General features: G+C 49.9%; 1 protein-coding gene across 7 annotated transcripts in view; it reads right to left on the bottom strand.

The window, feature by feature from the left end:
- Positions 1 to 1,699: 1,699 nt before the first annotated feature.
- PHKB (phosphorylase kinase regulatory subunit beta) overlaps positions 1,700 to 21,420 on the bottom strand; it is a 168,673-nt gene continuing 148,952 nt past the window's right edge. For 3 of the 7 annotated variants that reach the window (XM_077288745.1, XM_077288748.1, XM_077288746.1), the window contains 8 exons: positions 19,876 to 19,966; positions 18,498 to 18,700; positions 17,849 to 17,983; positions 17,271 to 17,400; positions 17,032 to 17,139; positions 16,600 to 16,740; positions 2,706 to 2,834; positions 1,700 to 1,844 (listed from right to left, as the gene is read on the bottom strand). In XM_077288745.1, coding sequence (XP_077144860.1) covers positions 1,734 to 1,844; positions 2,706 to 2,834; positions 16,600 to 16,740; positions 17,032 to 17,139; positions 17,271 to 17,400; positions 17,849 to 17,983; positions 18,498 to 18,700; positions 19,876 to 19,966 — 1,048 coding nt within the window. In that variant the 3' untranslated portion in view covers positions 1,700 to 1,733. Of the gene's footprint in view, positions 1,845 to 2,562; positions 2,835 to 16,599; positions 16,741 to 17,031; positions 17,140 to 17,270; positions 17,401 to 17,848; positions 17,984 to 18,497; positions 18,701 to 19,875; positions 19,967 to 21,096; positions 21,188 to 21,420 lie in introns of those variants that run through there. The other 4 variants (XM_077288750.1, XM_077288752.1, XM_077288747.1 and 1 more) reach the window with 3 other exon arrangements.

The following is a 21,420-nucleotide window of genomic DNA, read 5'->3' as shown; positions in this document are numbered from 1 at the left end:
GACTGATAACACCTCTATATACAGTAGATAACACAGGATCCACCATTTACAATAGGGGATGTCACAGCTCACATCCTCTTTCTGTACAATGACTGGTTCTAGCAGGTACTGGGGTCTGGGCGTCTACCTTTACTGATGTGAGACTGGTGGTAATGAGACACACAGAGAGGACCTCCGCACACTATCCTCGGCCATTACGCGGCCCCTACAGGATTGCTCAGTGCTTTGTCCGTCATGATTTGGTTTTTTGCAGGTTTCGCCGGCTCTGGGACTTCTTCATACGAGGATGGGAATAATAAAGCTTTTCTTATTCTAACCATATTTTTGCAGCAGAATATGACGGCGCTGAGCGGTGAGATTGTTAGCGCCCCAGATGTCTACGTGGTGGGTCCTGCACGCTCAGGAAAGCTGGGTGGCAAATAATGTCATTACCATGGACTGTTAGCCATAATCTCCACAGCTCTGGCCGCCATCTCTCCAGAGCGGATCAGGCCACATCGCCGGCCCCACAATCGGGAAGACGAGGAGTCACTCGGCCCAACTGGGAAGACGAGGAGTCGCTCGGCCCCACAACTGGGAAGACGAGGAGTCGCTCGGCTCCACAACTGGGAAGACGAGGAGTCGCTCGGCCCCACGATCGGGAAGACGAGGAGTCGCTCAGCTCCACGATCGGGAAGACGAGGAGTCGCTCAGCCAGTGACTGGGAAGATGATGAGTCGCTCGGCTCCACAATTGGGAAGACGAGGAGTTGCTCGGCCCCATGATTGGGAAGATGAGGAGTCGCTGACGAGGAGTCCATCGGCCCCATCAGCACTTGGAGGACGAGTGAAGGACACGGCTTAATTATTTGTCCAGGATTTCTCTGCTTAGTATTCGCTTTGTGACCGTGCGGTGACCATCGTGCTTTCTGATTTTCCCATGCCACAGTCGCATCCAATTCCAGGAATTCTTGTCGTCTTCTATTAGTAAGCATGAAATCTGAATGTCTCGGTAGCAGGGATTCGAGACGCCATGAGACATCATCCCGGCCGTGGTAAAGAGCGTCCGCGCATCAATCACTTCTGGCGGGATGCTTTCTGTCAGATTAGTGGGGGATGCAGAACGTCTGGCGCCCTTTTTGCGCCCGACTATTAGGGCCTGTCAATAATCGACGGCTCCGCTCAGGCAGAATGTGAGTAATACCGACACGACCGGCCCCGAAGCGTCGGCAGCTCTCGTCAGTACGCATGTAGCAGAGCTGAACGCACATCACCCTCTCCTGTAAGGATGAAGGGACGACTTTAAAATCCTCTGCTTCCATCCTGCCCAGTTTCAAGAATGCTGCTTGCTTTCAGTGAATCCATCAATCCTAGTTCCGTTATAAAATTCTATGTGCCGCCAAAAGGGGGAGCTCATGCGCTATGGATCTCTACAGCTCCCTCTAGTGGTGACTGCAGGCATCGGAACGTTTATAATTTCCATCTATGCAGAGGGTTTGGCGCTTTGTATCATTACTCTGAGAAAATGGCTGCACTTTACTCTCCTGAATTTCCTTGGGGGATTCTTTCTTAGTTTAATTTTTTTTTTTTGTTTAAGATCTAGGAGACAGAATGCTTTCCATGGATCCAGAATTCCAGTGAATAAATACATTACATAACAAATATCGCCCCGGAGCAGCCATTAGTATAAAAGCGAGAAATAAAAAGACGGGCAAGAAATGTAAATCACTCGTCCGAGCCCCTTTATTTATTCTCTCACGCCATAAAAATCGCTAATTGTCTCTGCTGCAGCCAGGTGCAAGGGATTCTGGGTAAATGACTGACAGCGGCGGTCACACACACTCCGCCGGAGCGGACGCCAAAAAACTGCAAAAAAAAAAAAAAAAAAAAAAAAGAGGAAAATCCCATCATGCAAATCTTATGTGGAGGAGTTGTGAGTATTCTCTCCTCCGTTCACCTCCAAAGCTGCGGTTACTTCTCAACTAGTCCTGTGACCCACAATGCACGGGTGTCTGAAAGCAGCACGATTGTCGTTGCAGCTTTGGCTGTGATTGGAGCAGAAAAAGAACTAAATACAAGTCCAGAATCTAACATATATATAGGAGGGTACATAGGACAGCGCGTGATCACAGGGGCCGGTACACAGGGCATCTGCACAACAATGCGTCTCCACAGCCGCCATCTGTGACACTAGCGGCTTTTATCAGTCACACGCAGAAATATTTAAGGAGGAAAACTATAAACACGTGGCTGATAACAGCGAGCAGCAGTCAATACAGAAGAGGGGTGTACTCTCCTTTTAAATCCCCCCCCCCCGAGTTTTATAACATCGAGCTTTGCCGTACGTCGTGTCTCCATTCTTCACGATCTCCGCTTTCTGTCAGTGACTGCAGACTAATGATATCCAGCCTAGATGACACTAACCTCTCTCCTGTCCTGATGGTTGGTTGCAATGTATCAGTGCAGCTTTAGCTACAGGACGCGATTGTAACAAACCCTCAGTTGTGAGATATTTCGGCATTCGGATGGAAACGGGAATGGTTGCAATCGCTGACAACAAGCAGAGGAGGTAACAATGGAAGACTCTGCCCGCTTCTGCTGCGGTATCTACCGCTGCGATATAGGGGACCGGTCCCAGAGCGGCCGTTACAGCCTACTTAATGCAATGAAAAGCAGAAGCCAAGCCTTGTGTAAGACCCCCGGGGCGGGGTGGGCTCTTTAACTGACGCTGCAGGGGTCGTCGGTGCCCGGCCGGACTTCGGCCTCCAGCAGCATGTTCATCACGGCCTTCGTCAGGTAGCTGCAGGTCCCTCTCTTGCCGAGCGGGGGAGTGTTGTAGAAGGCGGACATGTCATCCTGGGGGAGAGCGCAGAATTAGAGCCGCCGGGGGTCACATTACCGCTCAGGGGGCCACAGCTCTGCAACTGACAGACCCGACTGATCAAACACTTCTGATTCCCAATAGCTCCGCAGCTGTCAGCGAGTGAGAACAACCTTGTCTCTGCGCAGATGTACAGTACAGACCAAAATAGGGATTTTTGTGTACTCACCGTAAAATCCTTTTCTCCGAGCCATTCATTGGGAGACACAGACCGTGGGTGTATGCTGCTGCCACTAGGAGGCTGACACTAAGTGATACAAAGAAAGTTAGCTCCTCCCCTGCAGTATACACCCTCCTGCTGGCTCTCAGCTAACCAGTTCGGTGCAAAAGCAGTAGGAGATCAATAACATATGAGCGTATAGCATGTCATATTATATATGAGAGTATAGCATGTCAGATTATAAAAACAAGCATAAGCTAATAACAGGGTGGGAGCTGTGTCCCCCAATGAATGGCTCGGAGAAAAGGATTTTATGGTGAGTACATAAAAATCCCTATTTCTCCTTCGCCTCATTGGGGGACACAGACCGTGGGACGTCCCAAAGCAGTCCCTGGGTGGGGACATCAGATCAGGCCCTGTGTAACCGCTACTTACAAATGCGCCACCGCGGCCGGCAGAGTCCGGTTGCCCAGGCTCACATCTGTGGAAATTATAGTGCTTCCAGAATGCATGCGGACTGGACGAATCCGCAAGCTTGCAGGCGTGCCTTGCCGATGCCTGGTGCCTAGAACCCTCGATAGACAGGGAGATAGGCTGACATCTAGCACGGAAGGACTCCTGGATGGTATAACGAATTCACCATGTTATCATGGCCGATGAAACGGCTAAACCCTTCTTGAAAAAGTCAGGAAGCCTTCCTCTACCGTCAGGAAGCCCAAATAAAGCGTCCAACCGTCGGAAGGACGCCGTCCTTGAGACATACCTACTCAGAGCAGTCACTTCGTCCAGAATATGGGGAACTCATTCCATGTTGTGGACTGGTGCCGAAAGAGATGAGGGACAAACTATGCCCTCATAACAGTGGTAATACAGTACCACCTTGGTAACAAGGGATGGGGATGGCCTGAGGACAACCTTGCCTTGAAGGTAATAAGGGAAAAAAAGTCTGAAAGAGCAGAGCAGCTAGCTTCAAAGACTCGTCAGAGTGAGCATATCGCAGAGAAAAAAGGGTGACTTTCCCTGATAGTAAAGTCTGCCCGGATGAAACAGGGATTTTTGTGTTACTCACCGTAAAATCCTTTTCTCCATCGTCTCATTGGGGGACACAGGACTGTGGGATGTCCCAAAGCAGTCCCAGAGTGGGAAGAAAACTTACTAGAATAAACCCCTTAGGCACTTACCGCCTATAGGTGTGATACCGCAGCCTGAAGAATCCTCCTTCCCAAACTTGCATCAGCAGAGGCCTGAGTGTGGATATTGTAATGTTTGGAAAAGGTGTGCAGACTGGACCAAGTTGCCGCTTTGCAAACCTGTTCTGCTGATGCTTGGTGCCGAAGTGCCCAGGAAGCCCCTACCGCTTGAGTGGAATGTGCCCTGATCCCAGCCGGGATAGCTACGCCCTTGATGCGGTAGGCCTCCTGAATGGTGGCTCGTATCCATCTGGCTAAGGTCGATTTAGAGGCTGCGAGTCCCTTCCTATGACCCACAGGAAGAATGAACAGTACATCCGTCTGTAGAAAAGAAGCGGTCCGAGAAACATATCTTCTCAGAGCTCTCACCAGATCCAGGGTATGGAGAGCCTTTTCCACACGGTGCGTTGGTGCGGGATAAAAAAGAAGGTAAGACAATGTCCTCATTGATGTGGAACGAGGACACTACCTTTGGCAAAAAAGAAGGTGCTGGTCTTAGCACCACCTTATCCTGATGAAATTGTAAAAACGGGGACTGGCAGGACAAGGCCGCCAATTCCGACACTCGTCTAATGGAGGTTATAGCTACTAAGAACAGAACCTTCCAAGAAAGGTACGTTGAAGAGACGTCTTGGAGAGGCTCGAATGGAGCTTCCTGTAGAGCACTCAAGACCAAGTTAAGGTCCCAAGCTTCTAGTGGAGCTCTGTAAGGGGGAACCATGTGAAAGACTCCCTGAAAAAAACGTCTTCACTTGCGAATTGATAGCGATCCTTCGCTGAAAAAGAACCGATAGGGCTGATATTTGCCTTCTAAGGGTACTTGGTGCGAGACCTGAGTCCAGACCAGCTTGGATAAAGGCTAAAATATTAGGAATGGAGAACCGTAGAGGAGGAAGACCCTGCTTCCTGCACCATACGAGGAAAACTTTCCAGGTGTGATGGTAAATGCGCAACGCAACTGTCTTTCGAGCATTAATCATAGTGGAAGCTACCTTTTGAGAAAAAACGGCCTGGGTCAGAATCCAAGATTCAATGGCCAGGCCGTCAAACGTAGGGCCTCTAAGTTCTGGTGGAATATCGGCCCCTGCGACAGAAGGTCTGACTGCATTGGAAGTTGCCAAGGAACCCCGGCAAGCAGCTGCACCAGGTCTGCGTACCATGACCGCCGAGGCCAATTTGGTGCGACTAGTATTGCTGGAACTCCCTCTGTCTTGATCTTCCCGACTACCTTCGGGAGCAGCGCTAGAGGAGGAAACAGATATGGAAGACGAAATTGGTTCCAAGATAGGACTAGTGCATCTACGGCAATTGCTCTTGGATCTCGATACCGTGCGACGAACCTGGGTACTTTGGCATTCAACCCGGATGCCATCAGATCCACGTCCCGGGTCCCCCAGCGTTGGCATATTTGCCAAAAAACATAGGGGTGAAGAGACCACTCCCCGGACGCAAGACCCTGTCGACTCAGAAAATCCGCCGCAAAGTTCTCCTTGCCCGGGATGTGAACTGCCGAGATCACCGACTGATTGTCTTCGGCCCAGCGGAGAACTTGCTTTATCTCATGCATGGCTGACCTGCTGCGGGTGCCCCCATGATGATTTATGTAAGCCACAGCCGTGGCATTGTCGGATTGATCGATTGAGCACAAATTGATAGGAAGGGATGACTCCCTTGGGGACCAGCGTCCCTGTACTGTGTGTTGGTGAAACACTGCTCCCCAACCGAGAAGACTGGCGTCAGTAGTGACTACCAGCCAATGATCTGGGGGAAAGACCTTCCCCTGCTGCAGAGAGGAACTCTTTATCCACTATGTTAAGGATTGTCTGACCCGGGGTGATAGACGATACCTGAGATTGAGAGAAAAAGGACTCCTGTCCCAGGCTGTCAAGATTGCATGTTGGAGTGGACGGAGATGGAGTTGTGCAAATGGTACTGCTTCTATAGTAGCCACCATCCTTCCTAAAACCTTCATGCAAAACCGGATTGCGTGGGGACCTGGCTGCTGAAGAATTTTCACTTCCTGCCGGAGGCAGAGTACCTTGTCCTGGGGAAGGACCGTGAGACCCCGAGCGGTGTCGAAAACCATCCCTAAAAAGGAAATTTTTCGAGAAGGTACTAGAGATGACTTCTTCAAGTTGACCAGCCACCCTAGGCGGGATAGGGTGTCCAGAGTGATACTGACGTTTTCTTGGCATGTCCGAAAGGTTGACCCCTTGACCAAGAGGTCGTCTAAATATGGCAGAATGACTATGCCCCGAGAGTGAAGGAGGGACACAACTGTTGCCATTACCTTTGTGAACACCCTGGGAGCTGTGGCGAACCCAAAAGGCAACGCTGTGAACTGGAAGTGTAGTTCGCCTATGGCAAACCGTAAAAATCTTTGATGTGGAGGAAATATGGGGACGTGCAGATAGGCATCTTGAATGTCTATGGAATCTAAGAATTCTCCCTTTTCCATAGCCGCAATGACAGAGTGGAGAGACTCCATTCGAAAGTGACGAATGCTGACAAACTTGTTTAAACACTTTAGGTCCAGAATGGTTCTTACAGCCCCATCCTTCTTGGGAACTATAAACAGATTGGAATAGAACCCTTGAAACCTTTCTTCCTTTGGAACGGGAACAATGACCCCGTTGAAATGAAGAGATTCGACTGCCTTGAACAAATCTCGTAAGCGGGACCTTGAACTGGGAAGACAGGACGGAAAAAAACGGCCTGGAGGAAGAGTGACAAACTCTATTTTGTACCCTGAAACCACCAGTTCTCTTACCCATCTGTCGTTAACGACGGACAACCAGGACTGATGGAACAGAAGTAGGCGACCGCCTACTCTGTTGGAAACGACTTGAGGCTGCCTCCAGTCTTTTGGCCGAAAACCGAGGATACCTAGATCCCCTTGATCATGTCGGTTGAGATCGCATTCTTGCCAATGGATTAGCCCTATATGAAACCTGGTGTTCTCTGTCTTGGTTAGACCGACTTGGAGGGACTGAACTTGGCGCCGTAGTCCACCGGGTGCTACGAAAGGATTTAAACTTGCTTGAAATTGGCGACGAAATGGTTGTTTAACCCTTGGTTGTGGAAGGAAATTGCTCTTCCCCCCTGTAGTATCAGATATAAGCTGATCCAACTTCGCGCCAAATAGCCGACCACTCTGATAAGGAAGAGATGTAAGATTTCTTTGAGGTAGAATCCGCCCGCCAAGTCCTCAGCCATAGGGCCCTTCTGATAGCAATAGCATTTGCCGCTGCCAATGCTGCACAATTTGCCGCATCCAGGGCTGCGTTAATCAGGTAGCTTCCGGCTAAAGATATCTGATTAGACATCTCTGTTACTTCTATAGGTAACTCCCCATCCTGAAGAGCCTTAGTTACGGACTCTGACCAAGATATCATGGCTTTGGCAACCCATGTCGCCGCAAAAGACGGCGCGAGGGCTGAGCCAGAGGCCTCAAACACAGACCGAGCTAAGCTCTCTATGAGCCGATCAGTCGGATCCTTAATAGCAGACCCATCGGGCAGACAGAGCAGCGTGTTAGAGGCCAACCGGGACACGGGAGGATCCACTGAAGGGGAATTTGCCCACTTTTTACGAAGCTCTGGTGCGAAAGGATACCTTGCACTTAGAGCCTTATGGCCTAAAAAACGTTTATCCGGTCGCTCCATGTGTCGTTGGACTAAATCCTCAAACTCAGGATGAGTAGAAAACACCTTATGCGGTTGCTTGAATTTCTTAAAAGACACCTTATGACCCGAAGTCGAGGTGGCTACGTCCTCTACTCCCAAATTCTGGTTAACGGCCTCAATGAGACTATTAACTGATTCCTGATAACCAGGAGCCTCTAAATCAAGAAACCCTTCTGAGCCATAGTCCGAACAGTATTCACTCATTTCCCCTGATGAGGGAGAACGAGAGACGGAACTCAAAGATGCTGATGCACCCGACGGACCGGGAGATGCTGTGTGGGTTCGTTTCCCCTGCATCTGCCGAGTGGGAGCGCGGCCTCTGCAGACCGCAGGATCTCGAGAACTGGAGGATCTTTCCAAGACAGGCGGATGAACGTCTCTGACCCCGACAGGGGCTTGAAGGGACTTAACTGCTTTTGTTAGTGACGCCATAGATTGCGTTAAGGATATGACCCATTCAGGGGGTGATAGCGCAGTCTCAGGTACAGATGCACCGGACAGGGTCGCAGGGGCGGGGCTCCTGAGCGCGTTCGGAATCGCAAGCCTCACAGAAACGGTTACATGAGGTATACAGAACTGTATGAGTCTTAGTCCTTCTAGACATGCTGACTCTGCTGCTGTTATGATCTGTACCTTACAAAAGCTACTAGATCCAAAGTAGTGCCGCTGTCAGGCTGAGGGAAGTAGCACTTACCCCAGTATGTCTCCCACACTGAACCATGTTCCCTCTTCCCTGTCCTTATGTAGATTACAGGGCGGATATGCCCGAAGAAAGAGAAAAAAGGGAGGAGGAGTTACCGGTGCACGGCTCTGACCCCGACCTCCGCGACTAAGCCGAAGCAGGGGACTTGATTTTCTCCCATTCCCTGGGCTATCCCAGGAAAGCTGGGTGCGCGCACGCGGCCGGAAGTAAGCGCGGCCGATGGGGGCGGGACTTCCGCCCATGTCCTTGCTGGGAACTACAGGCACCATGATGCAACGGACCGGAGCTGAAACCGGAAGTTGCCGATAGAGGCGGTACTACCGCCCACTCTGTACAGCGCAAGAGAATCCGGAAATAAGACACCGTGCTGAGCCCGCAGAACGTGATACAACTGGAGCCCCCTCCGCAGCCTCCTGATAAAGCATAAGGTCAGAGAGGCGCACATATGTACACATACGCAAATATGCAATAGACGGTGCAGACACCCTAGCTCCATACACCCTTCAAAAAGGTGAGGAGAGGGACCGTCTGCCTCCTTTAAACACCGCCGACAGTGCATGGGTGATGAAAGTGGAGGCTGCACGGACAGAATATACATGCCTGTACAACCTAGGGTTCCGATACCTCAGGGTGGTCAGGCTTTAGTCTGGCGAATGATCCCACGTTGCGGGAGAGGATACGTGGAGATGACACTCCACGTGCTCGCCCGTTGTTGGTTTGGGGAGACCGGACCCTTTCAAAAGGATCCGTCGCCCCTGTTTGATGATCTTAGAAGATATATATATATATCTGGGGAAACCCAGAGATGTGCCTCCTACGGACACTAAGCATAAACTGGAGCTGTCAGGGCCAGTGTCAGGGTGTATACTACGGAGGAGGAGCTAATTTTTTTTTGTGTCTACTTAGTGTCAGCCTCCTGGCGGCAGTAGCATACACCCACAGTCCTGTGTCCCCCAATGAGACGATGGAGAAAAGGAGTCTACTGTAAGACTCCTAGGACCATTAAGGTCCTAATGATCTAACGGTATGCGATAGGGAAGAACTACGTGTGAAAACTCCCTGTGAGAAGTCCCAGGTGTGGTGAAGAAGGCGCTGATCTGCTATATATGATGCGGTCGTGTGCTCGCCTCCAACCCTTTTGGGTGAAGGTGCTTAACTTGATCCAGGAGGTGACAGGAGTAGATGTGGTGCGTAACCCGCTGACTTGCCTTTTGGGCTGTATGTATGATATTGCTACGGATGAATGTGGAAGGCTGACTATCGCAAGATTGTTGTATGCTGCGAGAAAGCTTATCGCAATGCACTGGTTGGATGAAAAACCGCCAGGGAAAAAGGAATTTATCAACAAGATAAATTTTATTGTCCTTATGGAAAGAAATATATACAGTAGGAGAGGTCAGAATACAAAATTTGAAAATATGTGGGGTGGATGGATGGATTACCCAGGTGTGGCATCTGCTGAGTTACTGCAAAGTAGAATGGGTGTTGTGTAGTTGATTCTGGGGGGACTCCTACATGTACAGGCGTGTTTTTGTAAAGCTTGTTATCTTTTCTCAAGAGGTGATGCTGTCAGATGGTGGTATTGGATAATGGGCAAGAGATTGGGGGGAGGGAGAGGGGGGTTGGTTAGGTGGTAAGGGTGTTGTTTAGTAAAATGAAAATGTATTATCAGGTCATGTATCTAATGTACGGTATTTGTCTGGAAATTGTATCGGACTGTGTTAATGGCGTGTCATATGCTTTAATAAAAAATACATGATTTAAAAAAAAAAAAAAAAAGTCCCTACCTGCAGTTTTGCTGCGATAAGGCGGGAAGATACTAGCTCCGCAAACAAAAACTGACGTGGTCAGTGCGGATCTTGGAGGATCACTGGGGCCTCTTTCTGCTTCCGAAAGGTTTTCGGAAGTAGTGGAAGGGGAGTTATGGAAACTGGTACCACGGATCTCGAGGCCGAACCACGAACTCAAGTACATTGGCATTCAGTCTGGACGTCATTCGACCTATAACTGGAGTGCTCCAGTGAAGGCAGATCTGATGGAAGACCTCGGGGTGAAGTTCCCACTCACTTGATGATTGACATCTGGCACCTCCGTGGCATTATCCAACTGAATTCGGATAGGGTGACCCGCCAGAAGGCAGTGGACCTGCTGTAGGACTACTGTTCGGATCTCCAGAGCAATGATAGGGAGAAGAAGACTGGCATTGGTAGATACTAATAACCATTGAACCAGGAGAAAGGGCCTGGATGAAGAAGGAGCTCAGAGACTATCGTCTGAAAGTCTGTTTGACTTGCTGAAAGCGAGCCGAGCGAAGGAAACCGCTTCTAATGTCGTCACCATTTTTCCTCAGAACTCTCCTAGCAAATCGAATGAAATTAGGGCCTTGCGCGAGCTCCCTGTTGAAGGGCCATGACCTTGTCTAGAGGGAGAATTACCATCCTTCTAGAAGTGTGCAGGATCATCCTCAAAAAGGATATCTGCTGGGCTGGAAATGAGAACTTGTCTAAGTGTAGCTGCCAGCCCAGGTGAGAGGGTATCGCAAGTGATTTAGACGACTCGGCGTAGTCCTGGAAGGGCGGCTAGACAGTCGACCTAGAAAGGCGAAGGAATTTTTGAAGAGGGTAAGCATCCCGAATGTCGATGAATGCCGGAAACTGCACCTTTTTCTGTTGAAGTAATGGCTGAGCGGAGGAACTCCATCTGAAGAAGGAGGACCATGTCAAAGGTTGTTAGAAGTTTGAGGTCCAGGGTCGGTCTTACTATTTGTTCCCCTTTTTGGAACCAAGATCCCTTAGATCTAGACTGTGCTGGACAATCCTTATACAATCCTTTGTCAGTCTCCCGCTCAAAAGATTTGATTGGCCAGTTGTTACTGGTGTGAATCAAGGTAGTTAAGGTCTCCAGCCAGGAGACATTGCTCTAGCAATCCATGCGGCTAGGGAGGATAGAGCGCTGAACCCGAAGCCACAAGACGGAACAAACCAAATTTGCTATCTGACAGTCCGTGGTATTTTTAATTGATGACCCATCAGGTAGGGATATTAGTAGGTATACCACAGGAGATTCTACTCGGTTAATCTGCCCCGTGGAAGAATGTGCGGCTGCATCCAGCAGGTCATAGTGTCTTGCCATCGCCGCTCTCTTTTGACGGTACAGAGATAAAAATTAGGAATCCTCGATCCATCAACCTCTTAATAGGGAAGTGGAGAGGAATTGTCCGCCTTCTTGCATCATCCGCTAAATAGTGGTGATGCAGAGGGGGGGTGCTTGTACGCCAAAATAGGGTGCCTCTGTACATCCACAGAGTTCAGGTCTCCGGGTGGACAGGACAGGTTGTTTGGCGTTAGGCCTGGATGCAGAAGAGCAGAGGTGTCAAACTGCATTCCTCGAGGGCCGCCAACAGGTCATGTTTTCAGGATTTCCTTAGCATTCCACAAGGTGCTGGAATCATTCTGTGCAGGTGATTAAATTATCACCTGTGCAATACAAGGAAATCCTGAAAACATGACCTGCTGGCGGCCCTCGAGGAATGCAGTTTGACACCTCTGCAGAAGAGGAAACATGGAGGCAACACTCCGTGTGCTCGTCTGTTGATGGTGTGGGGAGATCGGTGCCCTTTAAAGGACCAGTCGCCCTTAAAAGACCAGGGAATACTGATCATTCGCCTTTAAGAACAGAGAATACTGGTCATTCGCCTTTAAGACCAGGGAATACTGGTCATGCCCTTTAAGACCAGGGAATACTGGTCATGTGCCTTTAAGACCAGGGAATTCTTGTCATAAGCTTTTAAGACCAGGGAATACTGGTCATATGCCTTTAAGACCAGGGAATACTGGTCATGTGCCTTTAAGACCAGGAAATACTGGTCATGCCCTTTAAGACCAGGGAATAATGGTCATGCCCTTTAAGACCAGGGAATACTGGTCATGCCCTTTAAGACCAGGGAATAATGGTCATGCCCTTTAAGACCAGGGAATACTGGTCATGCGCCTTTAAGACCAGGGAATACTGGTCATGTGCCTTTAAGACCAGGGAATACTGATCATGCGCCTTTAAGACCAGAGAATACTAGACATGCGCCTTTAAGAACAGAGAATACTGGTCATGCGCCTTTAAGACCAGGGAATACTTGTCATACGCCTTTAAGACCAGGGAATACTGGTCGTGTGCCTTTAAGACCAGGGAACACTGGTCATGCCCTTTAAGACCAGGGAATACTGGTCATTCGCCTTTAAGAACAGAGAATACTGGTCATTCGCCTTTAAGACCAGGGAATACTGGTCATGCCCTTTAAGACCAGGGAATACTGGTCATGTGCCTTTAAGACCAGGGAATACTGGTCATGCCCTTTAAGACCAGGGAATAATGGTCATGCCCTTTAAGACCAGGGAATACTGGTCATGCCCTTTAAGACCAGGGAATAATGGTCATGCCCTTTAAGACCAGAGAATACTAGACATGCGCCTTTAAGACCAGGGAATACTTGTCATACGCCTTTAAGACCAGGGAATACTGGTCGTGTGCCTTTAAGACCAGGGAATAATGGTCATGCCCTTTAAGACCAGGGAATACTGGTCGTGTGCCTTTAAGACCAGGGAACACTGGTCGTGTGCCTTTAAGACCAGGGAATACTGGTCATGCGCCTTTAAGACCAGGGAATACTGGTCATGCGCCTTTAAGACCAGGGAATACTGATCATGCGCCTTTAAGACCAGAGAATACTAGACATGCGCCTTTAAGAACAGAGACTACTGGTCATGCGCCTTTAAGACCAGGGAATACTTGTCATACGCCTTTAAGACCAGGGAATACTGGTCATGTGCCTTTAAGACCAGGGAACACTGGTCGTGTGCCTTTAAGACCAGGGAATAATGGTCATGTGCCTTTAAGACCAGGGACTACTGGTCGTGTGCCTTTAAGACCAGTCGTGTGCCTTTAAGAGACTGGTCAGGTACTTCCTGACACGGGTACTGATGTAGAGTCGATGTGCCCCTTTAATGCAAAAACCGTCGCCCCAATGTAAGCCGGCCGGGTGGACCAAGTTGGCCACCGGGAGTTGCAGAGTTGATAAAATCTCACAGAGAGCGAGAAGTGCCAATTCGGGTGGCGGAGCCACGGACACAATGTTGAATAGGCCCAAGCCGGGGCCTAAATTTCTGTAGCCGGCGGGCGACACCAGCGGTGCGTTCCAGGCGAGACTTACGGGATGCGGCCTACACATCGGCCGAAGCCGGGAACTAAATTTTTGCAGCCGGCCGGAGCGTTAACTCAGAGAGGTGGGCCACAGGAAAGTGGCTGAGGCTGCCTGTCAGCATGTGGATATCCCTCTGAAGATGGATCCACTCACCATCGATGCGCGTCCCGGCATGGAGCCGCCGTGGATGTGGGTTTCAGCGCTGTTCTGTGCAGCGTGGACGGTGCAGGAATAAGCCTCAATCCATCATCCTTTTGTTAGGGAGGTGGAGAGGAACCGTCCGCCTCCTTGTGCCATCCGCTTTCACAGTGGTGGGACAGTGGGGGCTGCTCGGACGCCATAGAGAGGGGCCTCTGTACATCCACGGAGTTCAGCCCCCGGGCGGACAGGGCCAGTTGTCCGGCATTAGGCCTGGCTCCAGGAGAGGATACATGGAGGCGACACTCCATGTGGTCGCCTGTTGCTGGTGTGGGGAGATCGGAACCATGAAAGGAACCGTCGCCCCTGAATTGAGCTTAGGCATGGCTTCCCACATCGCAGGAAAGGGTAAGGGGAGGTATACTCACCGTGCTCGCCTGTTGATGGTTCGGGGGAGATCAGAACCTTGAAAGGAACCATCGCCCCCTTCACTCTGTTTTTTTAAATAAAAATTTACAGAAAAGTAAAAAATAAAATAAAAACGTTGGGGTCTGAAACAGACTCGTGTGCCTCCTACAGACACTAAGCAAGAACTGGTTAGCTGAGAGCCAGCAGGAGGGTGTATACTGCAGGGGAGGAGAGAACTTTATTTGTATCACTTAGTGTCAGCCTCCTAGTGGCAGCAGCATACACCCACGGTCTGTGTCCCCCAATGAGGCGAAGGAGAAAGTTTGGATACACCTCATTTAAAGATTTTACTGTATTTTCATGACTCTGAAAATTGTACATTAACACTGAAGGCATCAAAACTATGAATTAACACGTGGAATTTTTTACTTAACAAAAAAGTTTGAAACAACTGAAATTATGTTTTATATTCTAGGTTCTTCAAAGTAGCCACCTTTTGCTATGATGACTGCTTTGCACACTCTTGGCATTCTCTTGATGAGCTTCAATAGGTAGTCACCGGGAATGGTTTTCACTTCACAGGCGAGCCCTGTCAGGTTTAATAAGTTGGATTTCTTGCCTTATAAATGGGGTTGGGACCATCAGTTGTGTTGTGCAGAAGTCTGAATAGACTGTTAGAATTTGTATTATAGCAAGAAAAAAGCAGCTAAGTAAAGAAAAACGAGTGGTCATCATTACTTTAAGAAATGAAGGTCAGTCAGTCCGAAAAATTGGGAACACTTTGAAAGTGTCCCCAAGTGCAGTGGCAAAAACTATCAAGCGCTACAAAGAAACTGTCTCACATGAGGACCGTCCCAGGAAAGGAAGACCAAGAGTCACCTCTGCTTCTGAGGGTAAGTTTATCCGAGTCACCAGCCTCAGAAATCGCAGGTGAACAGCAGCTCAGATTAGAGACCAGGTCAATGCCACACAGAGTTCTAGCAGCAGACACATCTCTACAACAACTGTTAAGAGGAGACTTTGTGCAGCAAGCCTTCATGGTAAAATAGCTGCTAGGAAACCACTGCTAAGGACAGGCAACAAGTATAGAAGACTTGTTTGGGCTAAAGAACACAAGGAATGGACTTTAGACCAGTGGAAATCTGTGCTTTGGTCTGATGAGTCCAAATTTGAGATCTTTGGTTCCAACCACCATGTCTTTATGCGACACAGAAAAGGTGAATGGATGGACTCTACATGCCTGGTTCCCATCGTGAAGCATGGAGGAGGAGGTGTGATGGTGTGGGGGTGCTTTGCTGGTGACACTGTTGGGGATTTATTCAAAATTGAAAGCATACTGAATCAGCATGGCTACCACAGCATCTTGCAGCAGCATGCTATTCCATCCGGTTTGCGTTTAGTTGGACCATCATTTATTTTTCAACAGGACAATGACCCCAAACACACCTCCAGGCTGTCTAAGGGCTATTTGATCAAGAAGGAGAGTGATGGGGTGCTACGCCAGATGACCTGGCCTCCACAGTCACCAGACCTGAACCCAATCAAGATGGTTTGGGGTGAGCTGGACCACAGAGTGAAGGCAAAAGGGCCAACAAGTGCTAAGCATCTCTGGGAACTCCTTCAAGATTGTTGGAAGACCATTCCCGGTGACTACCTCTTGAAGCTCATCAAGAGAATGCCAAGAGTGTGCAAATCAGTCATCAAAGCAAAAGGTGGCTACTTTGAAGAACCTAGAATATAAGACATATTTTCAGTTGTTTCACTCTTTTTTGTTAAGTATATAATTTCACATGTGTTAATTCATAGTTTTGATGCCTGCAGTGTGAATTTACAATTTTCATAGTCATGAAAATACAGAAAAATCTTTAAATGAGAAGGTGTGTCCAAACTTTAGGTCTGTACTGTACATGCACTGAACACGCCCCATTCACCGACAGATCATGGAGACTGCGAGGAATTCACAGAACCATCGTTACAAAGCTGCAGAAATTCTACTCCTGTAATATCCTTTGTTGCAGTTTCTCACCTCGCTCATTAAGTTACTCCGTACAATATCGTGTTCATTAACAGCAAGCAGAAGTCTTGAAAATGGCGCAGAACTGACATAACATTTAGTAGAAGGTTCAGAACTTTATAGAGATTATTGCAATTTCAAATAATCAGGACCTCTGCTTGCTGTCTGTGTCTTCTATAGCATGTGTATACGGCGCCAGTCCCACCCATGTATTCCCCCTGTATACAGCTTGTCTTCTCCTTCTCACCTGCTTCTCCGTTCCTTGTATTCGGCTCTGATCTCGCTGGAAATCACTGAACGCCTCCTTCATCAGTTTGTCCAGATCGACCTTCTCTGGAAACTCAAACTCGGGGTTTCTCTCCAGGATGACGGAGACGACCATCAGGAGCTGAGGAGGGGATGGGCGAGAGGTCAGCAGGGAGGTGACAAAGGTCAACAGCGCAGGCGGGCAATAGAGGTCAGCGGGGAGGGGCCAGAGGTCAGCGGGGATGGGCACAGGGATCAGGATGATTATTTAATTCCTGATAATTTACAGCAAATTATTAGTTAAAAAAATAAATGCATTAGTTAGGGATGAATGTGACCCGGTATGTGACGCTTGCAATCTGTGGTACAGATAATACAAAATCCGGGTGACCACAAGGATCGCCCGCGTGGGGCTGGTGTTGGGGCTCGGTACCTCCACAATGATCTGCCGGTACTCGGGCTGTGAGATGTTCTGCAGCATGTCTTCCACCAGCAGCGAGAAGTTCATCTCATACATTGTCATGTCGGACAGGGTGGGTTGCTGTGTGTGAAATGGAGTAAGGGTTAAATCTGGGAGCGGCCGGCTCATCGGTGATAACAGGGCGACGTCCTGATATTGGGACACTGCGGTATGTGAAGTCCTCCCTGGGGCGGACACCGCCATCTTCATACCTGAGGGAGGAACTTTCCGGACACGATGATCCCGCTGGGCGTCCTCTCCAGGATCTGCCACACTCGGTCGTAGAATCCGGCTGGATTTCTGTTCAGAGAGCCGTCGATCTGCCTGCGGTTCAGCCAGCACCTGCGCAGAAACGGAGGGGTACGGTCACTGACACAAGCTGCAGAAGGGTGCTGACACGTAGCCGGAATTACAGGGAAACCATCAGCAAATAGGACACCCCCTTATATAAGGGTGCAGTCACACAGATGTGACCGCGTGGATCTTCCTGGAAGACGGCACTCACCTCCCCTACGCCCTCGGAGGACGGCGCTCACCTCCCCTACGCCCCCAGAGGACGGCGCTCACCTCTCCTACGCCCCCAGAGGACGGCGCTCATCTCTCCTACGCCCCCAGAGGACGGCGCTCATCTCTCCTACGCCCCCAGAGGACGGCGCTCACTTCTCCTACGCCCCCAGAGGACGGTGCTCAACTCCCCTACGCCCCCCAGGAGGACGGCGCTCACCTCCCCTACGCCCCCCAGGAGGACGGCGCTCACCTCCCCTACGCGCCCCAGGAGGACGGCGCTCACCTCCCGGACTGCTGCGGCTGCAGAATACAGAGCAGGAGCTGCTTGATCTCGCTGGGTGAGAGCTGGTAGATGTCCTCGTCGGGCTGCTCCCCGCTGCGGATCTTCAGCTCGTATCTCATGGCGTGAATTATCCATCTGTAAGAGGAGACATTTGCAGCATCACATCCATGTTTGGGGAAAAGCTCAGTTACCATTTTCTTCCCCTGGAGACGAGCGGCGCCATAAATGTCCGGTAGCTGCAGGGGAAAAATATATACAATCTACTTTGTATACTGATAATTAAAGGAGCACTCCAGAAGATGGAGAGTACGAGGAGGGGATTTCTTTAATCCCACAAGTCAACATACAAATGTCGCCCTCGCGGATTTACATTTAATTACCGGACCCCGGTAAGACGATTACTGCTCCTGCGGCCCCTCTGGACGGAGCAGCAGCCTCTAATTACAGCTACCAGCTACCTTAGCAGAAAATCCTAAAAGACGCAGAAACCGGAAACAGCAACAGGTGCTGATCTTCATTTCTTCTTGTTTCCTCCATTCACAGCCGAAGCTGCGGTCATGTTTTCACCAGCCTTATTACCTCTCATAAAGACGGCACAGGGGAAATAATGTGGAGCAGTCTGGGGTCAGTCGGGTGAGGATGCACTCACCCCACGCGGATCTTTAGCATCCCGCTGAACAGCTGCGGTGTGTTGGAGATGATCCAACCGATGTGGATGACCAGCTCCTGCTGCAGGACGGCCTCGCGCTCGTCGTACGGGCTGCACCTGCTGTAGATGATATCCTTTATCACCCCGGGTGACAGCGGGTTGGAGATGACTGCTTCCTCGTGGCCGAAAACACCGAGAGTCACCTAAGAAAACAGAATCACGGTCATGGCGGGCGAGGAACGGGCAGAGCCGCCGATCAGCAGAAACACTAGCACCCGTCACAGAGCTGCAGACAGTAAATCACCGGCTGCTGTTCACCCAAGTAACTGATTAGTCCGTTAGCTAAGCAAAGTCAATGATGTGATTCAATTCCTCACCTTCTGCAAGAATCCTGCTTGCTGTCAGTGAATAGACAGTCCAAAGCCGCCAACGACCCAGCAGAGCAGGAACCCACAAGCAGAGCCGCCACCCAGCCAGCAGGGCCGCCACCCAGCCAGGAGGGCCGCCACCAACTCAATACTTCCCACAGCTGAGTATTTGCTACCGTTGTATCCAGTCTACATCCGTGAGCCTGACAGCTGAATGCTGGGTGTCTACTTCATCAGGATTGTCCGGACTGGATGCAACGGTAACAAACCCTCATCTTTGAGAAGCATTAAAGGACTTTTCTGGTTTAAAAACAAACAAACAAACATCTGTATTACCTTACCCTCCCCAGGTCCAACAGTCAATCTCCTGGGATCTGGTATTGTCGGCAGCGCTGCAGCCACTCACAGTGCTCAGCTATCCTGCATGAGCCTATGAGCTCACTGATTGCCTGCAGCGCTAACGACATGCCGTTAGCACTGCTGACAATAAAAGACAGCAGGAGCAGCACCAGCGGAGACTCAGCGCTGGACCTGAGTGAGTAATGACCTTTTACTTTTAAAAAAATTTGTATCTGGGGGGGCACAACTTTCCTGAAGCTGGAAACCCCCCTTAAGTCTGCGCATTTTTTTGGGAAACAAGAATGTTCCCCCATTCACTGACAGGAAGCAGAAGTTGTAGGATAACTAAATTGTGTAAGAGGAAGCAGTTGGGTCTTGTGTGAGATCCCCGGAACAAAGGTCTGATTATGTCTGGGACCCCCAATCCCTTTTATAATGGAAAAATGGGGTCCCCTGTAAGTGGAAGAGACTGGACGGAGGGGACGTTGCACAGGGCTCTCTCCTGGGTTTAGTCGACCCCCATAAGCAGTCGTATTGACCCCCATTATATGTACGGGGCTGCACCTTCATTACCACTGCAGGATACGGGGTCTGACCTCTGACCATCGTACAGGGCTATGCTTGGATTCATGTGTGTGTCTGTATGAGAGGATGGTGGTTGTAGTACTCACCTGCTTGCCCTGAACTAATGCGTTAGTTATGGACGGGGCGAGGCTGTCCACTATTTTACCTAATAGACTGGCAGCGAGACGCACAACAGACCTGCAAGCAGAAAACAGAGCAGTGCCACTCCACGGCCACACATGCACCATCAGGCTGAGCCAACAATGACGCTTCCCCTTTAAATCCCTCCCTGGGTATTACATGAGGCGGCAGAAGTTCCGTCAGTCGCTAACGAGGAAACAATATTAATACAATCGATCAAATGTAACGAGCCCAGATGGCGACCACAGCAGAAGAGCCCGTGGTACTACAAGTCTCAGGCTGCCCCCTACATCAGGACACAGTCTAATTCTAAAACAACTTGTTTTATTATACGGTGTCTTCTCCTCCAGTCACATCCAGAGCTGCATTCAGAATTCTGCTAACAACCACGTACATGCAAAGAGCTTCAGTGAGTCCCTGGATTGTGGGTGAGCAACAGAAAAACAAACTACATGTCCCACAATGCCCCGTGTCTGAGCACGGACTGGAGAATGGACAGTAGGTGCTGCAGAATTATGAATGCAGCTCTGGCTGTGACAAGAAAAGCTAAATACTCAGATCTACATAAAATAATGGGGGGTCTACCGGAAGGGGGGGTTCAATCTACATCTACAGCTCTGCTCCCACCAGCAGGGGCCGGCCAACCATGTTATTGCCTTGCTATACTCCGTCCTAACAAGCGGCAGTAATTCTGCGCTGTCGGCTCGGGTTCGTGGCCTGCGGGCGCAGACACCTAATTGGGTTTCTGAGGTTGTTTTGCTCCTTGGGTTTTATGCTGCAGAACGAACGCTGACACTGGGGCGCTGCTAATGACCCATAAAGGAGCGCTTAGTCCGGGCTGTCTGATCTGCAGAGCCGGGTTTGTCATCTGGCACAACCTCCAGTTCGGGGTCACTTTACAGTAATGTGGTGCCGATCTGCTGTACAGATGTAGCAGAGCCAAGTTTGTCGTCTGGGTTTACATAGGACTGTCAGTAGACCCAGTGCATTCTTCTTTCTTGATGCGCACATTTGGCTCTGCTAGATCTATGACACTCACAGCTCCTCTTCTCCTGCCGTGTATCGGAGGCGCGGGGTTAGTTCATGCCGGTTAATCCAAATGCGTGCAGAATTATGTTCCTGGCAGTGCAAAGCAATCCATGGCCGCTCCCGTAAAAGCCGACGGCGGCGCGGTTGCGGCTTTTTACCTGCTTCCCGTGTACCACAAGCGTGGTGATATGTGGCGCCATAGACGAGGCCACCCTCTGCATGAAGGCGGCGGTGTAACGGACCACAAACCTGCGTGTGACAACAGATAACAAACGCGGTGAAGTGGAAGGAGGGTGCGGGGGATGGGCTTTAATTCTTTTATATTTAGGAAGCCCCAAAATCCTAATCCTCCTGTGGTTTCCTTGAGTCACAACAGCCAGTATATAAAAGCTGCGGTGTGTACAGGAGAGAGACCCCGATACGAGGACCCCTATTCTATGGCTGTACTAGCTAGCACCCCTTAACTATGAGCGGGACCAGAT

The sequence above is a fragment of the Ranitomeya variabilis genome, chromosome 2 (assembly GCF_051348905.1).
Source record: "Ranitomeya variabilis isolate aRanVar5 chromosome 2, aRanVar5.hap1, whole genome shotgun sequence".
Lineage (NCBI taxonomy): Eukaryota > Metazoa > Chordata > Amphibia > Anura > Dendrobatidae > Ranitomeya > Ranitomeya variabilis.
This window is presented reverse-complemented; position numbering and strand designations above follow the sequence as displayed.